This window comes from Typopeltis vanoorti, chromosome 18, assembly GCF_054136105.1.
Source record: "Typopeltis vanoorti isolate ZY-2024b chromosome 18, IOZ_Tvanoo_1.0, whole genome shotgun sequence".
NCBI lineage: Eukaryota > Metazoa > Arthropoda > Arachnida > Uropygi > Thelyphonidae > Typopeltis > Typopeltis vanoorti.
In genome coordinates this window covers 112,175,463-112,199,006 of record NC_143566.1, presented here as the reverse complement: position 1 = coordinate 112,199,006, position 23,544 = coordinate 112,175,463, and the positions used below count along the sequence as shown (strand labels likewise).

General features: G+C 33.4%; 1 protein-coding gene across 1 annotated transcript in view; it reads left to right on the top strand.

The window, feature by feature from the left end:
• The first annotated feature begins 5,157 nt into the window (after window positions 1-5,157).
• The window catches only part of LOC150097077 (protein arginine N-methyltransferase 7-like), a 136,713-nt gene continuing 118,326 nt past the window's right edge, over window positions 5,158-23,544 (top strand). Inside the window, exons 1-2 of the mRNA XM_090408719.1 lie at window positions 5,158-5,428; window positions 19,489-19,525. Coding sequence (XP_090264845.1) covers window positions 5,334-5,428; window positions 19,489-19,525 — 132 coding nt within the window. The 5' untranslated portion in view covers window positions 5,158-5,333. The remainder of the gene's footprint in view (window positions 5,429-19,488; window positions 19,526-23,544) is intronic.

The following is a 23,544-nucleotide window of genomic DNA, read 5'->3' as shown; positions in this document are numbered from 1 at the left end:
AAACGTAAAAAAAAAAATAAATAAGACATATGGACAAAATTATTTTGTCAAAGTGATAATTGCTGTAACAGCTATGCTATTACAGCAACACTAGGATATCATCGATAAATTCTTTATCTTCAAAATCAAGACTTTTCTGACTATTGAAGTATTTCAATAAGAAATTCATTTCTTTCAAACGCTCTAATAGGAAATTATATATACTATACATTCAGAACGAGGAGGAGGGGGGATATTTGCATATTGAATTGTTTGTGCTTATAAAAACAAGCAATCAACCCATGATGTACAGATGAATATCTTTCGATTACGAACTGAAATACTACGAAAACGTAGGGGGCGGGGAGATGTGGGATTTATGCAGAATTGAAATTTTACCAGGGTGCAGAATTCTGTAAGTTTATTTATAAACATTGTGAAAAAAGGGGAATGAAATGTATTAGGGCTTTTATTTATATTATTATTATTATTATTCGTGACATCTCCAAGGAGTCCGAAGACTCATCATGCGAGAACACCTATTGAACAACTCTCCATCTCCACCACTACACCGAACCTCTACCACCAATAAACAACATCGGCGCCATCTACTGCCCACCACTAACCATGGCTAGTATTTTTTGTCTGTAAATTGCGTGTGTTCTGAAGGGCCGATCTGTCCGTATCCGGGATGAAAAACCCGAGTTTCCGGGAGGAAAATTCTGCTACCCCCGTATGAGATCAGCTAACTCACCTTCGATTGAAAAAGTCCATATAAAGATTCCTCCGTCATGACGAGCATCGAACTTAGGCCTTTTCCAATCGAATGGAGCAACATACCGTCGTTCTTCCAATTGTGCTACGGAGGCACTTATCTACGAAAGTATAGATTTTATTTTTTTAATGCCTCATCTTCTTTTAGGTTTTGTTCGAAACATAATTCCTAATTAATTTACAATACTTGCCATGGTTGTGATGGCAGATTGACCGAGAATCACTCTGTAATCCAAAAGCTGGTTGATGAAATTTTTGCATTAATGTTCATAAACATCTTTCTGCTCAATTTATGTTAGGGTAATTTATGTTATCTCATTCCATAAGATATAAAAGGTTTCTTTTTTAATAAATTTATTATTATTAAAATCTGTCTTATAGAGTTTAGATAGATTTCAGATTTTAAAGTCTATTAAAATCTATCTTATCTCTCGGGGGACCCCATAACCCCCTAGAGAGCGCGTCCCCTGGGTGGCAGATAGGGGATCCCATCATGTGTGTGTGTGTGTGTGTGCGCGCGCGCGTGCGTGCGTGCGTGTGTATATGGTGGGATGGTCCGAATATACTGAATAAGGACTCATGGACCAACAGGGCCATAAGGGTCAATCATCTTGATTGTAAGGGAAGCAGCACTCCCATGGACCCCTAGCTGGATCTATCTCCTCTCCTTCTACTACATAGAGGCTAAAAAGACATAGAGAATCATGGAACAAATTTGTTTCTAATTTAGAACATGATTTATATAAAATAAGACCCAATGAATATAAAATTTTGAAACACTTAAATGCAGATACCAAAGAAAACATAAAATTAAACACTGAATTGAAAGTAGTTTATAATAACCTAAAAATAATGAATTCTTTCTATAAACATAAAGACATACATAAATATACTTGGGCAGCAAGAGGATGGAAATCGATATTAGATTACTTTATACTAAATGAAAAGACATCAAAATTTTCACTAGATTAACGTAAGAGTTCACAGAGGATATGAAATAAGAAGTGACCATGTCCTTGTTAAAATAAAATTAAGATTACCACCTAAATGGCTACAAGTAACAAGAACAGCAAGAAAAATTGAAACATTTGTTTATAAAACTAGACTATTGAATGACACAAATGTACAATGGCTATATGAACAAAGAATTAACCAATATCTAGACAAAATAAAACAAAATGAAGAAATAGAAATAGAATGGCTTAATATAAAAACAATACAGCAGCAAATGAAAGCTTAGGAAAGACCAAAAAATTCAATAAAAGGAAAAAACTGAAGATCTGTGATGATACAATGAAAGAAATAATCAAAAAGAAAAAAGAAGCCTATCACAAATAGTTAAGCAGTAAAAGATTAGAAGATGAAATAGAATATAAAAGAATAAGAGCCATAGCTAAAAGAGAAGTCAGAAAAAGACAGGGAATCATGGAGGAAATTTGTTTCTAATTTTGAACATGATTTATATAAAATAAGACCCAATGTATATAAAATTTTGAAACACATAAATGCAGATACCAAAGAAAACATAAAATTAAACACTGAATTGAAATTACAAGAATTTCTAAATTACTGCACAGAATGGTGGACAGACAAATGTTTTACAAAAGACAACTGACAAACAATTAATGCAAATGAAAAGGAAATAACTAAAGAAGAATTAGAAATCAGCCTGAAAGAAACAAGAAACGGAAAATCACCTGGAGAAGATAAACTAGGTTCAGAACTATATAAATATGCAGAAACTAGATTCAAAGAAAGACTCATTATTTTTAAATAAAATTTATTCAACTGGTATCCCTCCCAATAGAATGGAAAAAAGCAATTGTGATTCCTGTCTTTAAAAAAGGTAATAGAGATGACCCTAAAAACTATAGAGGTATCAGTATACTAAATTCCTGTTACAAAATATATAGCAGAATCTTAAATAGCAAACTAATGAAATATTCCGAAAACTTTATTTTAGAAGTACAGAATGGATTTAGAAAAGGACGATCATGTATAGATCCGGCCTTTTGCCTAAAATTAATAATAGAGAAAAGAAGAGAATACATTTAGAAACACATATTGCATTTATTGACTTTGAAAAAGCATTTGACAAAGTTAAAAGAAACATATTATTTAACATATTAAAAGAAAGACAAATACCAAATAATATCCTAAAAGCTATCACAGTATATATGAAAATAATCAAATCCAAATAAGATTAAATCACGAGCTATCATATACGAGAGAGATAAACCAAGGGGTCCGACAGGGATGTCCCCTCTCAGCAACTCTTTTTAACATCTACTTAAATGAAATAATAATAAAATGGAATAAAAATTTACATCAAGGAATTAAACTTTCTCCTACTGTAAACTTAAACACTCTCCTCTTTGCCGACGACCAAATAATAATTACAAATTCTGAAGATAAACTACAGAAAGCTATTTTAGATCTAAATGAGATATCCAAAGATTATGGTATGATAATATCAACAGAAAAATCAAAAACTATGGCCTTTAAAGGACAAAATCCAGCAAGAACTAAAATAGTAATAGATAACAAGATCTTAGAACAGGTGAATTCATTTAACTACCTAGGATGTACGATCCCATATGAAAATAAAAAAAAAAAGATATAAACGTAAAAATTGCAAAATATTTAAAAATAACAGAAAATAACAATTAACTCTATATTTAAACCAAACCTAGTTCAAAAACAAACCAGATTAAAAGTATACAATACATTAGATCTACCAGTCTTAATCTATGGAAGCGAAATCTGGACAATAAAACAAAAAGACAAACAAAGATTAACAACAGCAGAAATGAAGTTTATGAGAAAAACTGCAAAGTATACCCTATTTGATCACAAAAGAAATGAAGAAATTGTGAAAGAATTAAACCAAGAACCAGTAATAGAAAAAATTAAAAAATATAAACATAAATGGATGGAACACGTTCAAAGAATGAAAACAGAAAGATTACCAAAACAAGCGTTCAAGTACAAACCATTAGGGATAAAGAAAACCAGGACGCCCTCTTAAATGATTCAACGATGACTTCTAAAGCCGGAACAGTCCATGCAAGGCTTAAATCCTTGATATGATAATGATGATGATGATAAAAATCTATCTTATTGTTGGTATTCCTTATAACCCTTGTTTTTATAAATTGCACTGTCATGGTTTTCAGATTTAGTAGTAAACTCCTAAATTACGAATATATAGCAATTGTAATTAATAACACAGAAATAATAATCATGGAATTATTTTAAAAATAAACATTGGCGAAATGCAATTTGTCACACAATTAAAAGGATAAATACAAGAAAAAGAAAATTGGTCGATTTTTTCTCTATATACGTCGCCTTGGTTGGCCGAGTGGTTAGCATATCCGCTCTCCAGCTAAGAGGTTACGAGTTCGAATCCCGCGTAGGCAGGGGTGTGTTTGTGATTGTCCACTTTCCGTATATGGACTGGATTACCATAGGAGTAGTAGACTCAAAACCTCCTGCAATGGTGCTTCACCCTGCAGTGGGTAGAAATATAGGCTGTCAACTTCTATTTTATACATATGCACTACACTCATATCGTAATTAAAAAGCAGTAAGGTGGCTGTATAAAATGCATATGTAGTTACATGAACAAAGAACGTAACTAGAGAGATTCTCCTTCTCTCCACGCATACTTCTTGTATACTAAAGATTTCAGTATAGAGCAGAATGTCTGGACTCGAGAGTTTGTAATTATTTGTAATTGCAATTACTAAAATCTCGAAAATAGATAGGAAAAAAATATACTTCATTTGAAAGATACATATATTGAATAAATAAATATCTTTGTAATTTATATATATCAATGAATAAGAGCGTCGTTTACTCTCTTTTTTGTGTATGAATATAAAATATTAACCACTGCATTTGTTCTCATCTTATTTCGCTATTTTACCATAAAATAAGTTCTTAGATTCCTTGGAAGATTGATAAAAACATTCAAAGTTTTGTACATATTTCAGGCAAAAATTGAAACTAAAAATGGAACTTACTAAACGAGTAGTATTTGGTTATCAGTGAGATCTTAATCCTTGTTTATTATGATATACATAATTATGTTTTATTTTAAAATAATTTCAAAAATGCATAAAATATTAAAATCCATTAAATCACATCTGCTTGATTTTAACAACAACAACAACAACAACAACAATAATAATAATAATAATAATAATAATAAAATATCATTGGAAACGTAAGCGATTTTTTTTTTTTTTTAATGTATCTCGCGAAGATACATTAAGCTATCTCTGTGTATGTAATTTCTACATAGTTTTAGGGAACCAGTTAGAAAACTCAGTAAATTCTCCGAACCGGTTTTTCGCATTTTTCTTTCTAAGCTCTAGAGGACGCAAGTGTACCCTTCAAAGCAGCGTGTCCTCCAGTGTAGCTTGGTCCGGTCGAAAGTAAATAATAATAGTAAAGGGAACATTGGCCGAAGGGTGCATGGTTACTTGTCAGCATGCTTTAAACTTATAGAACATTCATGTAATATCTTACCAAAACAGCATTTACCTGCTTCTTTCCGGTTATTTTTCCACAAAATGAGTGTATTTACTCAAAAGTTTAATCCAATCACAGGGAAGAATGAATGGACAGTGCAAAGTGAGGATTACGATTATCACCAAGAAGTTGCAAGGTGAATAGAGTACTAGTATCCCAATTTTTTTTTTCGAAGTAGCATTAACTGCATTTGGTTTATTAAAATTCATATTTTCTACTATTGTTTTTCATTGGGTGAAACTTACGATTTTGTAAATGGAAAATCAGCTGCAATTCTTTCGTTAAACTTTCAAAAAACCTTATTTATTATAAATCATCAGATGAAACTACCTATTGATATCCATGCATTAAAAAAAATACATAAATCTGTTTCTTTTTTTAAGCTTCCTTCCCTTAACATCATCTTTTCAGTAAACTTTACATTATATACAAATTGACTTAAAAGAAAAATGGAATCTAGCTCTGAAATGTACAATTTTATGTGATATTCATCAAGAAAGTATAATAGATTTAGTTTAATCCTTTATCCCAGTGAGAGCAAACAAAGTTTGCGCCTGAAAATATCTTCAGGACTAAATATAGTGTTGTACTATCTTATCCAGTAAGTAGTGCACTTTCTCTAAATCCAGAGTAATTTTTAAAAAAGGTGATAAACCTTTTGGCAACTCCCATAGGCACAGATGACTTGCTACTGCTTCTGCCTGGTATCTCCAGCTCTGGGCCTGGCTCCCACTGAAGAGACCTCAATAAAGGTCGAAACTAGTCTGGGTAGATGGCCAATCCCTTTAATGCATAACAGTATACATATCCACATAGGAAATGTGTTTTGCATTATGGGAGATACTGGGTTAGAAGTGCCTGGTAGCTTGCTCCACCTTTGCCACGAGTTGCCTTGGTGTTGCACTACTTACTGGATAAGATAGTACAACACTATATTTAGTCCTGAAGATATTTTCAGGCGCAAACTTTGTTTGCTCTCACTGGGATAAAGGATTAAACTAAATCTATTATAGTCTAACCTAGTGATAAATAAATTTTCAACATCAAGAAAGTAGCTCACTTACATCCAGTGGAACATCAAAAACCAGTTTTCACTTGACTGGCAAGTGCATTCCACATAATATGCATACAGAATATTCTATTATATTCTTCCTTGAAGTTGACCACATTGGGCAGGAAATATAAATGTGCTGCAAACCCCATTTTATGTCATCAGCAATAAATGTCATCTGCAAACCCCATTTTATGTGCTCAAGCAGTACAAACTGCAAATTGCAGTTTGTATTGCTTGAGCACAGCATTGTTACTTGATATACAGGTTCATTCATGATGAAAACTGACAATATAAGTCAAGGTTTCAGTTTACCCAGCCTCTTCCCAACACACATTTCATCCACTCTGTATACTCAAGTATTCTGTCGTTTTTTTTTTTTTTTTTAAATTGTTAAAATTACTTTTATTGTTATTATACGACACCTCCAAGGTCTTGTTAGTTTTCGTGGCAGATTGACCAAGAATCACTCAGCATTTCTACTAATCTACTCTGCATTTCTTTTTACATTTTTTTTTCATACAAGTAACTGTATGACATAAATTTCATAGTATGACATAGTATTTCAGAAGTCAGGCATTAATTCAAAACTAAAACTTTTCCATTTTTTAATTAATTTGTTTTGGTATCATCTGTTTTAAGTCTCACTTGTTAATGTATACGTGCCAGTGAGTCAAAAACTTCCTCAAAATTGTGATGATGATTTCAAAAAAATAAATAATAAATGATTGGTTAACTATCTGACAGTGTGTAATACAAGTTTGAACAAGCCCAGTTGTTATTGTTTAATTAATTTCTTCAAAAGTGCATAATTAGTTTATTATAGTGTATAAATACAACTGATCAACTTATTTTTTAGAAAGTGTTTAGGTGCACAATAATGATATGAAAGTCTCTTAGAAACAAAATGATTCAAAATTGACAATATTTTATTGAAATATTACTGTCTTGATGTATGATTCTCTGCTCTGATTTTTATGTGTGCAGTGATACTGTGAACATAAAAATCATAAACTGACATTAAAAATAAGAAAATCTTATTTTTAATGTCAGTTTTCATTTTTATATATAATCCTTTTTTTCCTGTACTTTCCTTCTGTTTTTCTTTTCATGGAATATCTTTCATATTCCAAGAACTGAATATAATTTTTACTTAAATATTTCAGTGTGCTGTGCAAGGAGTTATATGTTTTCTTCATCATTAAGGGTATATGTATGTATGTCTGTACTGAAAGATCATTGCACTCATTTATCAAACCATTTTGGCAGATTTTATTATTGTATTGAATATTTGTCACTGGTAGATAGCATATTGTAATAAATACAAGAAATTTTAAAAACATCAATAAAAAATTATGAAAGCATTAGACCCCTTTCTTAGGAAATTCTGCATAACCCACCATTTTTTTTTTGTTTTGGAGAGAAATACTGTTAGGTTGGTATTTTGACACACCAATCTTTGCATCACCCTTATACACTAGGACTATCACCATTCCTGTGGGATCTTTCCTGAGCTGTGTCTCAAATTATATGAGATCAAGGGACTAACCAGCTCAGCCAAACATTCCTTTAGCATGTACACCGATATCCCATCCAGTCCTATTGCCAAATTCTTATCCAAGTTATACAACCACTTTGGAACCACTTCCTCATCCACCACTGTCTCTTCATCCAGTGTAGAGGTAGAACTGTTAACCTGCATGCTAATGATACTGTGGAAGATTTGATGGGAATATTCAGTTGTTTATTGCAGATGATGCAAATTTGGGATGAACTATGGGGAGTAGAGTAGATGTTGAGAAGATGCAATTTACAGAGTCTAGTAAATAGGAGGAAGAGGGTGATATGCTAGAGACATACAAGTTGGTAAGAGGTTGTTATAGGATTAACAATGAGGTTTTTCATAAAATAGTGGGTGATCGGAGAAGAACAAGAGGTCATCCCTGGAAGATGTATCAGGAGGGTGTGAACAAGGAAGTGAGAAGCATGTTTTTTTGCATGCTGAGTTGTGAATGATTGAAATGCCTTGCTTGAGAGTGTGTGGTGTCTGCAGAGAATTTGAATGTGTTTAAGGCATTGTATGATGAGTTGTGTGTATGTCAAAAGGACCTCCTAGATGAGTTTTTAACTCCATGGGTTCTTAGTGTAATAATAATAATATTGTGCCTATGCTAGGCTGATAGACCTTAGCAAAGTGTGATCACTCATTATTTGAATAATTGCACTTGCTTTTGACACAGGCAAGCATTCATTCTTTCTTTTACTTATATCATAACAATAAACTTCTTTTGGGTAGGCTTTATTCTGTGCAGCCAAGTTAATTTTTATACTCTGACTCTTTGCATTTTGTATAATACTTATAGCCTTTCTGGTCTGCACTTCATATGATTCATAACTGCTTATCATCTTTATTCTCATAATATTCCTTAAATATCCAGAAAACCAGCCTGATTGGCCGAGTGGTTAGCATATCAGCTTTCCAACCAAAAGGCTGCGGATTCTGAATCCCATCGTGGGCATGAATGTTTGTGATTGTCTGTGAAAATATGGTGGTGGGCAATAGATGCCATTGATGTAGTTGCTGTTCATTGTATTTGGTAGATTGAGTAGTGTGGAGTAGGATCCCTCCTTATCCAAGTATCAATATTACGTGATATTAATAATATTGTCTTCTTATAAATCTCTTGCTTTATACATTTGCACATCTATTTCACTACTACTATGTTTGCTTTTTGAACTGTGGGGACACATTCAGATAATGTATCATGAGCTTCATATGGACATTTGACACCTTTCCATTCCATAACTCAGTGGTGGCCAATCTTTTATGTTTCAAGTGGCAATTTTTTCACGTACTAGTTCAGATATGCCATACAACCCTTGTACCCTTAAAAATTCCCAGTAAAAATATTAATATAGACATGGTATACTGATTTAATTTAAAAACGAGATTCTCTCTTTCTCTGTAACTTATCCAAGCATTAGCTTCATTGCTTAACACACTATAAAACACAACATTAGTTCTGATGTTGTGTTTTATAGTGTGTTAAGATCCTGTCTTTTATTATGCACAACAGTTTTCCTGACAGATCTGCTATGAATAAGAACTTTCATTTTCCCACTGTTCATTGAATTCGCACTTACTATCACCTGTTTTTCTTTTGTACTGCAAGTAACTGAATGTAAAAACAAGGCTTAACTTTCAAAAAAATACAAAACTGCAAACATTCACAAAGCACAAACAAAGCACAACTCCATAACACGAGTGTCAATTGTAAAAAGCGCCTCCGTAGCGCAATTGGAAGAACGACGGTACGTTGCTCCCTTTGATTGGAAAAGGCCTAAGTTCGATTCTCGTCATGACGGAAGGAATCTTTATATGGACTTTTTCAATCGAAGGTGAGTTAGTCAATCTCATATGGTGATAGCAGGGTTTTTCATCCCGCATACAGCAAATCGGCCCTTCAGAGCACACGCAATTTACAGACAAAAAATACTGATGGTGGTTGTGGCCAGTAGATGGCATTGATGTAGGTGATTGGTAGTAGAGGTTCTTTGTAATAGCTGAGACGAAGAGTTGTACAGTAGGTGACCTCCTGTGATGAGTCTTCGGACTCCTTGGAGGTGTCACAAATAATAATAATAATAAACTGACTGACAAAAACCTGCGACACACTGCTGTTATTAACACTTGGCACCTCAGGATGGAACAAGTTATAGGCAAAAGATGTGCATGAAACAATAAAATCGCTAAAAATAATTACTAAGTTTTAGCTTGTTTTTCTACAAATCTGTTTTTGATTAATACTTTTTTCATAAATAGGCTTACTTTTTTTATCATCATCATTGGGGGTCCAATACTCCACTTCTATTCTAATCATCTAATACGCCACTTTTGGCACATGAGTCATAGGTTGGTTATCCCTACCATAACTGATGCCCTGAGACCAAACATAGTATTCTGTTAAGTGTCTTGATTTTCAACTTTGTAGTTCAGTATTTTACTTTTCCTAATTGGAACATTCTTATACTTTGCTACTTCTCAGATCAGCATTGCAGATCACTGTAACCTGTTCATAGCAACAGTCACCTGATGTGTTTCTTTTACTTGAGGGACCTGAAGGTCACATCTTTGACCTTGAGGTCCCTCTTACACATACTGCTTGCGAAAATTGTCTCGCAACAAATCAATAAATTCTTCATTCTTGAGTTTTCTCTGCTGCCCACTCAGAATAATTTCACCTGTAATGATTATTCATTTAATAATCCCTTTACAATAATTGACAATGCATTTCATTGTTCACAGCAACTGACCTGCTAAGTCTGCAACACTCTGCCATATATTTCTTTATATTAGCCTCCACTTTATTCCAAATATCTCAAACTCACTGTTGCATGTAACATTAACTTGCATGTAACATTAACCAACCTTTTGCCGGCAAAGGTTGGTCGATTGGTAGCGCCTCTGCTACTAATGGCTCAGTTAAGTAAGTTTGAGCGCGGTTAGTAGTTGGAAGGGATCAATCGTTCGATGCTGTTGGCACACTCTCCCTCGATGAGTCTTTGGACTCCCTGGAGGTGTCGTCAAATAATAATAATAATAACTTATTTCTTTCATGAGTTTCTGTCCTAACTGGAACTCAGATTATCTAATATCATTAGTATCCCCCCCTTTCCTCTCTCACCTTCTCTATCCTTCTCAAAAATACTATACCCTTTACATACTCTTGTGTATGTAAAGGGTATAGTTAGATTATATTATAGACTTTACATACTCAGATGTAGATGTGTCACCACACCTACATCTGAGAGCCAGTTTTCACTAATGCCAGCAATCTTAGGCAAAAATGTATACCTAATATGTATGGGTCCTCCTCTTGACCAGATTTATTATCATGCTCATTGACATTTATATCATAATTGTATTTGCATACCTTAGCTGCTTACATTCTCACCATTCCTGCCATGTTACTCCACTTACCTGACTGTATTATGTCTCATCCAGTGGCAGCTCGTGAAGCTTTAAGTGGGACTGCTGCCTACACAAAATAATTTTTAAAAAATTCCTTTTTTCCTAATCAGTAACCAATTCTTTAATAATACAGATTTATTTATTAATAAATTGGTTACTGATTAGGAAAAAAAAAAAATTTTTAATTATTTTGTGTAGGCAGCACCCCCACTTAAAGCTTCACGGGCTGCAGCTGGTTTCTTCCCAGTAAGTTCTCCAAGCTACCTGATACCATTTGGACAGGCAGAGAATTCCACATTTTATGGTTATAAATGCATCTTCTGATGCTATTACCAGATATTTCACTCAAACATCTGGTCCCCTCCATGACATGCTGTTTGGGGTAATTATCCCTTAGTAACCTATAAATTCTATTACATCTTCCTTTGTCCTCTTTCTTCCCTTTAGTTTGCTCCTATAGTTGGTTTACATAATTGCTCTGCCAGCACTCCTGCCTATCTGCTGATGCATGGCATCTACTTCTTCCTGTGAATCTCCTGGTTTATAGCAGGAACCAACAATATATTTTGTCATCTCTCACACCATGAGATGGCCTTAAATGAACCATCTCTCCCAGACATCAAATCCTCTTAAATTTCTAATTTATTTTGGTTGAAATTCTTCAGCTATCATCAGCAGTATCTACTGGATAGTAGCACTTACTATCCTATTCTTTCTATCCTGAAAATTCAGTACTCTTTACATTCTATTACTGTAATTAAATCATTTGTGGTGTGAATGATGCTGTGCAATATGTAGGAGGGAGGCGAGAATTAAAAGTGAAAGAATCGGAGGTGTGTCAAGTGTTGCTCAGGTTAGATGTTAATAAGGCTGTCTGAATGGATGACATATTACTGTGTATTTTTAAAGAATGCACAAAAGAGTTTGCAGTGGGTAAGGTTCCTAAGGTGTGAAAAGAAGGCAAAATAATACCTCACCACAAGCATGATTCAAGAACAGAAGTTTCCAATTATAGACTAGTCTATATATCTGCAGTTATGATCAAAGTGTTGGATAAATTGGTTAAAAATAGAATATGGGATTGGTTTGATGAACACAAGATTCTCTATGAGTCAGCATGGGTTTGTGAAGGGCAGGTCTTGTTTTAGCAATCTGCTTATGTTTTATGATAAGATGATTAATGTGTTGGATAATGGAGAATCATTGCAGTGATATTCTTGGACTTTGCAAAAGCATTCGATAGATTACCACATGATAAGTTGGTGTACAGGCTTCAGGGGATAGGAATAGATAGTATATTAGTTAGATGGATTGGAATTTGGCTCTCTGAACAATACCAGCAAGTTGTGTATGATGGAGCCATGTCTCAGAAAAGGAAGGTGACCATTGGTGTGCCTCAGGATTCTGTTCTTGAGCCCCTGCTATTTAACTTGTTTGTTAATGTTATTTCATGTGGATTGACAGAAGATCTTCAAATGTTTGCCAATGATGCAAAGTTAGGTAGAATTCTCTACAGGAATACTTGAATAGACTTTTAGCATAAACAAATGAGTATGTGTGTGTATGGGGGGGGTGCAGTTTTCGTGTTAATAAATGCAAGCTGTTACACTTCGGGATATACAACAGAGATATAAAGCTACATACTGTATTAGTGGAGCTGTACTTCAGGAAGTGGATGAGATTCAGGATCTTGGAGTCATGGTGGACAGTGGACTGAAGTTCTGAGTGCACGTGTTGCAAACACTGCACATCATATTGCTGCTATGATAAAAAGTACATTGATATGTAGGGATAAGGAGGTGATGGTGGTGCATCTATATAAGGCATTGGTTAAACCACATGGATTATTGTGCTCATGCTTGGTCGCCTAGTTTTCATTATAATGTGGAGACACTAGAGAAGATCCAAAAATGAATAACCAAAGTAATATCAGGACTCTGGAGCATTTGAGGGAATGTGGATTACAGAGGTGGTGGATAGGAGGAAAAGAGGAGATATGATAGAGACCTACAAGTTAGTTAAGGGATTCTATCAGATTAATGCACTAAAAATTATAAAAAGAGTGGATGTTAAGATGGGAAGAATGAAAGTCCATCCATCCCTGGATGTGGTGAAGAAGACTTTTTACGTAGAGTTGTTTAGTGAGTGGAATGCATTGCCTGAGTGTGTTGTGAGTGTAGGTAGGGTTGCTGGTTGAGTGGGTCTCCCACGATGAGTCTGTTGACTGCATGAAGGTTACCAAATAATAATTTTCTGTCAACCAGGTCTCACTGATGCCTATAATTTTTGACCAAGTTGAGCTGACCAATGCCCAAAACTCTTCTACCTTAATCCTGATACTTCTGGCATTCATTTCAACATCCTCTTGGACCCTCAGTCAGGGCCGGTGGAAGCAGGCATGTGGGCGCCGCTACAAAGGGGACGCCTCCGCCGGGGCATGATTCATAAGTTCATTTTGAAGAAACAAAATTTTTATCATAAAAACAAAAAATTCTTAGAATGATCAATATTGAAATAAATAAGGTCAGATACACCGAATAAAAATTACAAAAAATTGTATATTGCCGCCTCTTTGATCAGCCGTCTGTTTACAATTTTGCAGCGAGAGCAGACTAAATGCTTGCCCGCAGAATTGTGTCTACTGCAGTTTATCTAAAGTAAAACGGTGACCGGTTTTTATGCGCAGAAACGAATTTTCGTAAAAACATTTGTTGTTAGTTAACCTGTCATATGGTACTCATCTCAGTAGGCTACTGACAGTAGCACAGTGCGGACTATTATTTCATCTCTGTGTCATGTTGTGTAATAATTTCTTGTGGGTATAAAACAGAAATGGAATCAAAAATTAAAAAAAAGTTATCCAGTGCACAAAATATTAAACGTCACGCTGTGAAAGAAGCAGATATTAAGAAACAAACTGGGGCTCTTAATAAATTTGTTAAAATATTAAAATATTCTGATGCAGATTGTAACCAACTCAATACTTCAGAAATCAGAGTTGAAGATCCGTGCCCATCATCCAGTTTGCATGAAAGTACTATTGCAACTATTGAACAAGATAACAAGACGCATGATTTAAGTGAAAAACAGTTAGGAGAAGATTCAGTTGTAGTTGACCACGAAACTAACACATTGTTAGTCTCTGTAAATTTAGAAGATCAAGGTGAATGGGGAAATATTGATGAAATATTACGATTTGTTTTAATTGAAATGGGACCTGTTCAAAAAAATATATAATATATCCCAGAGATACATACGGTCGTAAATTTGGCGACACGTATTATAATAGAAAAATGAATAATGGGGCGCTCGTGCCAAGAACATGGCTCATTTATTCCGAAACTTTACATTCTGTTTTCTGCTTTTGTTGCAAACTTTTTGAACCTACTGAATCAAGTAGTCTTGTAGAAGGTTATAAGAAATGTAAGTACAACTTTGCATAGACATGAACTAGTTTAACTCACATGAAATATTTCTTAAAATGGAAGGAACTTGATGAAAATTAAAAAAAAACAAAACTACTATTGATTGCCAGACTCAAAGTATGTATGAAATGGAAAAGAAAAATTGGACGAGTGTTTTAGAATGCTTGATTGAAATTGTAAAATTCCTTGGTAGCCAAAATTTAGCTTTTCGTAGATCATCTGATAAATTATATGAAAGGAATAACGGCAATTTTTTAAAATTAATGAACTGTTTGCAAAGTTTGATCCTGTTATGGAAAATCATGTTGAAAGGGCCCTACAATGAAACAATAGAATACACTATTTGAGTAAAGACAGTCAAAATGAAATATTGGAAACTTTAAGTAACACAATGAGGGATACAATTTTATTATCAATTCGAAAATCTAAATATTATTCCATAATTTTAGACGGCACACCTGATTCAAGTAAAACAGAACTAATGACCATTGTTATTCGCTTTCTTTCCTGTGACAATGGAATTGTCAAGATCAGGAATAACTTTTTAGGTTTTGCAGATATATCAGATTCCACAGGACATGGTTTATGTACTGGAAAAATGGAACATTCCCATTGAAGACATGCAAGGTCAAGGGTATGATAATTGGGCAAATATGAAAGAGAAAAAATATGAGCTCCAAAATTTGCTTTTAAACAAAAATCCTCAACTTTTTACGTGCCATGTGCTGCTCATACTCTAAATGTAATCATTAACGATGCAGCCAAAGTGAATGCAGATACAATTAGTTTCTTTGCAATTATTCAAGAAATATACAATTTCTTTTCATTCTCTTACAAACGCTGGGCAATGCTTTTAAAGTTCGTAAAAATTTAACATTGCAGAAACACAATGGGGAAAGTAAAATTAATGCAATCCACCCTCTACGATATCAGTTAGGAGAAATTTATGATGCACTTTTTGAAATTATAAATAATGAAAATTTTAATAAAGAAACTCAGCATGAAGCACAAACATTATGTGCTAAAATAAAGGACTACAAATTTATTTGCTCTCTTATAACTTGGCATGATTTACTTAACAGAATAAACCCTGTGAGTAAAACGCTTCAAGACAAAAATGTGAACATTGCACTTGCTTTAGAATCTATCATAAACTTAAAAATATTCTTACAAGAGTATCGATCAGATACAAATTTTAAAGAAGTTCTAAAAACGACAAACAACTGAGTGAAGAGGTTGATGGAGAACAAGAATTTAAAACTGGTACAGAAGTTCAACAACAAAAGAAGACATGACAATTTGACTACAAGCATCATGATGAAACGTCACAATCACCAGTAGATAAATTTAGAGTGAATGTGTTTTATACACTTCTAGACGTTGCACTGTGTACGTTAATAGAACGTTTTGAACAACTAAAAACATATTATGATAATTTCAATTTATTGTATAGATTACTACAAATTAATAATGAAGATTTACGGAAAAAATGTGATGATTTAGAGATTCTCTTGATGGACGGTGACAATAAAGACGCAAATGCAATAGAACTATATGACGAGTTATGTGCTTTCCGGGATATTTTTCGGAAGAATAATTTAAATATTCAAAACCCTTTCGATGTTCTTAATTTTATTGTGTCCAATAATTTATCTTTCCCTAACTTTTCAATTGCTTTAAGAATACTATTAACCTTACCTGTTAGTGTAGCAAGCGGTGAACATTCCTTTTTCAAGTTGAAATTGATTAAAACCTACTTAAGAACAAGTATGTCACAAAAAAGGCTTGTTAGTTTGGTGTTAATAGCTATTGAAAATGATATATGTGCGGAATTAGATGTTAAGATCATTATTTCTAATTTTGTGAATATGAAATCCAAAACCCTAAAATTTTAATTAAAAAATTTCAAGTATTTTTATGTAATTTAATTTATTTTCTGTTATTCTGTAAAGATGTTATTTTTTGAATACTTATATTAAATGTTCTAATTATTTCTGAATTCTTTTCTTTTTTTCTCATCTATCATGTTTCTTTTATTTTCTTTTATTTTCCTAAAAGATAGTTCCACTTATAAAATTTATCAAAAAAATTTTTACAAGTTACTAAGAATTTAATAACTTGTAAAATGCAAGAATTTTTTAAGCTTTAGTTCAAATAAATTTTAACTTTAATTAAAATTCATTTTAATTTTGTTAGCGATCCTGTTCAGTGAGAAGGCTATAATCCCTGTATCATTATATTCAACGATTAAAGTGAAGTGGCTTTATCAAAATTTACTTTAACTTTTGAGAATTTTTTGAATATTCGGGTTTTTAACGATTATCCTGCCTAGTCAACACCCTCGGTTCGTTACATTTAGCGAACCTACATGTGGCTATTCTGTCAAAATTTATTTAAGAAATTTCAGATAATTTAAATTTTTATTGTCATAAAAGAACCACACATGCCCTGATCATTACAGGGGTGCTTAGATAGAAATTGCATGCGGGCGGCAAAGACCTTAGTGCCGGTTCTGCCCTCAGTTATCCTTGGGTAATGTCATTACCAACCTATTCAGCATTTGAAATGAAATTGCATTTACCATTGTGTAATCATTTCTGTACATACTCATTTGTTTGAGGGCAGCTAATTCCACACTTGACTGCATCTTCTCTAATACTTCTAGTTTCCCTGAATTTGTACTTTCAACAGTGGCAGCTCATGGCTTGAAATTGTCAGGGTGCTGCAACTTTAGAAATATGCATACACACGTGTTTCGATAAAATATCAAAATTATGGTAAAATTATACAGTTTGGTATAATTCAAAATTACATAAAAATAAAATCCATTCCTTTAACTGTAATTAAAGGAATAAATTTACAATTTTTGGACATTACAATTAAATCCTTTAATTGTAATGTCCAAATATTTAAAGAGAAGGAGTAAACACGATAAGCACTACGAACACTCAACTACTGGTGCAAACTGCATATAAACAACAGTGCCACATTATGCTAATAGTTCGCATCTCATTATGACATGCATATGCTTGCGCGCATAGCAATATTACACGCTGGTAAACACAGTGCTGCTGGTGACCTTTGCCCTCCTAAATGCTATAAGATGGATTTTTATTATTTTTTATACAAAATAAGAGAATTGTAATGTTGATAATAAAATTAAATATTACAAGCAAATATAAATAAACTAATAAATATATTTATATATTGAGAAAAATTGGGGATGCTGCAGTTTCGCAGTGCCTATGCACAAGGTGCCCCTGACTTTCAACTGCTCAGTGAACAACACTCTTTCCAAACATCGATCTCCAAAACCATTCGATATGGTATGTTTTTTTCCATATTGTGTGGAAACCACCAAATGGGAAAAATAAATCAATAATTTATTACGCTAATATTTTTTGGATTTCTACCAGCATCTTTGAGTACAAATATACTTTACTTGTGCACAGTACACTCAATGCAGAAACATTTCAAATTATACTGGAAAGAACTAGTGTCTTATCATGACAACCTAGGCTGGGATAAATGGAAGATTTATCTTCCATTTATCTGTTGAATCTTTCTACATATAAAAATTATTAAAAAATTGAACTAAAGTAGTGAGATATAGGATTTTTCTTCTTTGAAGGAAAGTTCACAAATTTCACTGTTACCTAGGATGGTTCTCTTTTCCATCCCAGGTAACAGTAACACTGCATCTTCTGATCAAGAGCTGTTTAGATAGTATTTCCTATTAAAGATTATGTTCCTCACTCCTTAAAAAGTTCATAAAAACCATGGTTTGTTCCTAAAAAGTGTGGCTTAATTAGTTGGCATTTTTACTCCCTCAAAATGCAACTAGTATTAGCAATTTATAAATAAGAAACTATTTACCAACTATTCATGGAACCAAACCTCAGAGGAATGTCCCAGTCCTGATGGAACAAGTGGTTAATCTTTTGATGAAACAATAAGTTTTTTTTTACAGCAGTGCATGTGATTTTATTACAGTTTATCCTTCTGTATGAAAAAAAGGAGGTTCTCTCTACTCATTGTCACATAACATTTTTATCATTGCAATTTTTTACACATAGTCAGCATTGCTCTCGATTTTTTTAATTTAATTTTATTTTATTTTTTCTCCCCAAAAAAGGACCTTTCCAGTGATGTATTATGCTTAAAGGAACATAATCCAAAAGGGAAAAGGGAATAATTCCCAGATTTATAACTTTGCTGTCAATGCTGACCAGCATATGGATTTTTCATTTTCTTTATAGATAACTCATCCCCATTATAGGGCCTCATACAGTATATTAAATTGATGAGTTCTTTTTGTTACATTGGCATAGTCCTTTGTTTACGCTATATAAGTGGTTGCAAATACTTCAGTTTTCTTTATGGTAGTTTGTAAGTCATTCTAGCTACTTTTTCTTATACACTTCAGTATTGCATACTGTAGGTAAGAGATATCGTTATGCATAATCATTGTATGATAATTGTAAAGTGGTTCTTTGGAAAATGAATTAATAAACCAAATTGAACATTTCCTTTTAATTTAGTTAGTTTAATTATTTTAGTTACTAACAGTAAGAAACTGAACTAATTGCAAAAATAAGTGAAATGTCCAATCTCTGTATAATACTCTTAAGCATGCTAGAGGATAATAAGAGTGATTAGATAAAGTATAATTATAATAAATTCATATCATGTCATTATTATATTCTCTAATCCTTTGTGACTTTTTTTTTTTTTTTTTACTGTTCTAGATCTTCTTATGCTGATATGCTTCATGATAAGGAAAGAGTAAGTTATTTTTTAAAATCCTAAAGTACAGGTAAAGTAACTGTGTATGTATGTGTGGATTTGTATTACAATATATGTACTTATGACTGGTAATAAACGGTTTGACTTTAAATCATTTAAAATTTACTTTAAAGAACAGAAACGAAACTTAAATAAATAAAAATTCATTTTGAGTGATTGGGCATCCATCCATGTATAAATGTAGACCTAAGAAAAAATATAATTTCCTATAGGTAAAAAGGAAACTTGCTACATCTTAACTGAATGCTATGATAAATTATATGCCTGAATTCCTTTAGAAAACTTATTATAGTGTAATTATAATTAAGCCATCAGTTACTGTAATTGGAGCAATGTAGTTTATTAGGAAATCTGATACTTTTATTTCAGCTGAATGATCACAAATTTCATGTAGCATATTTCACATTCAAGATTATTTTAAGCTGAGTCTAAATTCATATTTGTCCAGTTCATAACTACTTGCTATAAGTGAAACTCCTTTTGGTAACTTTAAGAACAGTCAAGAGAAATTTTTGTAACAAAGGTATATTTCTTTATGTAGTTTCCATACTATTTTATAATCTCAGTTTAGCATATCAAAATAAACAAGTATGTAAGGTATATGTTGTTTTATTAGTATGCAATACATATTATGCATTTGACTAGGAAGCTGTCATTCATAGTAGTTTCAACCTGCCTAAGGCAGATGAAGATATTAATGGTGGTTGTAAAATAGTCAGGATTCTTCTCCTGCCAACAACATAATCTCTAGGCAACTCTTTCCTTTGAGGAAATTTCACTTATCATTTGCATAACTTTCCTAAGTGAAATTTTATGTACTAGTATTGAAATTCTGACAAAAACCTACTCCATGCTCCCTTGCTCACATCCTCCGTATACAGATTTAAGAATGGCCTCATGTTCTCCTCCTGTCTCTACCCATTCTGTGAAAAATATCATCTACATTAATAATCCCTTATCATCTTATGTCTGAATCATGCTACCCCCCCCCTTCCTGCCTTCTCTCCACTAGAATGTAAATTGCATTCTCTCAATTCATAGTCAGCATTCCAAAGATCAGAAAACACCTTTGTCAATTGTCTCTGAACCCATTCCAACATCTCTTCATCCTTTGAAAACCAGGTGACCAATCTGTATATTAACCCATATGTAATCTGATCAAAGCTTTATACAATGAAATCCTTACTTCTACACATCAGTGTCCTCATCATTGCCATAATCCACTATACTGTCCTGATAATTTTAGCAAAATATATCCCAAAAATTACAGGTCCCTATTCACCATCACCTCAGATCTCTCATCTCTTCAACCTCTTCTACTATATCCCAACCAATCTTATAATCTGCATTCCATTTTTGCTTCCCAAATTTTAAACCCTTGCACTTGATCACATTGAACTGGTAACCATACTCATTCACCAAATATATTCAAGTTCTCTTGCAAGGCTACAACACCTGTTCTGAGGAATGAAAAACCCAAGTTTCTGTGTGAAAAAACCCTCTGCCTCCATATGAGACTGGCTAATTCACTTTAGTTGAAAGAGACCAGATAAAGGTTTCTCACGCCATGGACAGGAATCATGATGACCAAAGGGCTATGGAGGCTCCATAGAACTTTTATATAGGATTTTCACCTGAAGATAAATTAGTCTCTTAACAAAGGTGGTAGAATTTTTCATTCTGCAAGACCAACTGGCCAGATAATATACATAATTGATGCTTTGAAGACCACAGGGATAGGATTAACTTCCCTATCATGGAATTAATTAGGTTTCTGTGAAGTCAAGTTATTTGGTTGGGTTAGGTCATTGAACCTAACATGTAATGGGAAGTTGGAGATAACTGGTTTGATGTGCAGCAGAGATTTTGTCTATGCTGTTTGAATAATTAGTATAAATAATAAAGTAAAATTATTAAAAAATAAGAAATTATTATACATGGGAAAATATTCTGGAGGCTATTTTTCAGAATTAGAAATGGAGATAACAGCATTTGTATGAAGAATATACATTCTTGAGATAAAGATATTCTTAATGTCTGGAGTAATTATCTTGAAAGATTGTTAATTGAAAGAGGCAGTGACAAACAGTGGTAGAAAATGTTCAACATTATTGCTATCAGGAGTACTTATCACTATCTGTAGAAAAAGTCATCGGAAATCTCAAAAATGAAAATGCTGATTGAGTAGATGATATTCAACCAGAAAATGGCAGTATTAAAGTTTTGCAGTCTGCTATGCGTAAAATTCATCTCACTCACAGGCAAATATCAGCCCTAGTACACAAAATTTACAGACAAAAAACACCATTAGTAGTAGTGGATGACTTTGAATGTGTATTGGTGGATTGTAGCTAATGTGTTGTTAGTGACATTGTGTAAGAGCTTTAAGGTAGTGGAGTGCCATCCCACAATAAGTCTTGGGATTTCTGGGAGGTGTCATGTAATAATAGTAATAATATTTAAATTGTACGGCAGCAGTTAGAATGAAATACTGAGCTGACTTTTAATTTATATAGGTTATGTATTACTCTGGAAGATGATGTGATGTAAAATCAGATATAAGACAAGAGTGCACACTATTTCCATTGTTATTTATCATTTATGTTGATTACATTATGAAGGAAAACGATATCAAACCTGGTTTCAAAATTGGTTGCTAAGTTTCTGAGAAATATAGTGTGAAGAAGTGAAGTGCAAGTATCTACCTGTATTGGTGGATTTACTATAAACCATAAGGCTGATATGACCATCTATTCGTTTCTTGATTAAAATGTCCAGAAATGGTAATTGGTTATTTTCCTCAAGTTCTAGAGTGAATTTAATTTTTTGATGCAAAGAGTTTATCTTGCTTAGAAAATCGAACAGATCCATTTCCGTATTTTTCCAAACAATAAAAATATCATCAACGTATCTCCACCAAACTGTGGGATTAGGGTCTAGTTGAGATAAAATTTTACTTAGCATTGTACACATGCTAAAAAAATAGAGCTTCTCTCATTACGACAGATGATAAAGACCTCCAAGACGAACTGTCCCTGATATCAAATAACCTTACAAAGAATGGTTATCCTAGAAAATTGATCCACAAGATTCTTTTCTGTGACCCCTCCCCCACAAAGACAACCTGAAGATATATAGGGTGGCCATAAAATAACTTCCCTCTTTGGAGGCATCTGTAACTAAAAACCAATAAACGGAATGAGACCAAATTTTATATTAAGACTTTTGAAGGCGTGGGGAGATGATTTCCGCAAAAAAAAGATTTAGTACCAAAAGTCGGATAGGGGAAATTTTGGTGCTTGTGGAGCTGAAAACAAGCGGATAATTACATTAAAGGCAGATAAAATGGAATAATAACATTTCAAAAGTGTATGCGACAGTCGCGTCACTCATTCCAGCTGGGTATATGGCACGTTACAATGATAATAATAATAATAATTAAACTAAAACAACAACTTGCGAGAGACACAGAAATTAATATAGTGATTGAACTCACAGGAAATAATGTTTTATTCATCAGAATCAGGGTTCCCTGGACCACATACACGATTTTCAATGTGCTGATCTTTCTTGTGTACAACAAATTGGATCCGGTGTGCGACATGCTCTACAGCTGAGCGTAAGGAGGCAAATTATTGTTCATAACAGCCCGTTTTTTGTTCTCTTTCAAGACATGCAAATTGGGAATGCCACCAACATACGTTACCAATCCCTTTTTAAGTGGAATTGGTGGCACTGCTGTCACGTACGCACAGTAAAATTTGCACAATCTTTTTTACCTGCGTTTACTGCAAATATTTAACTGCTTTCGGCTCTGCCAGCACCAAAATTTCCCCTATCAGCGACTTTTGGTACTAAATCTTTTTTTTTTTTCGCTGAAATCATCTCCCCATGCTTTCAATAGTCTCAATATAAAATTTGGTCTCGTTCCATTTATTGGTTTTAGCTACAGATGCCTCCAAAGAGGAAAAGTTATTTTATGGCCACCATGTACGTTA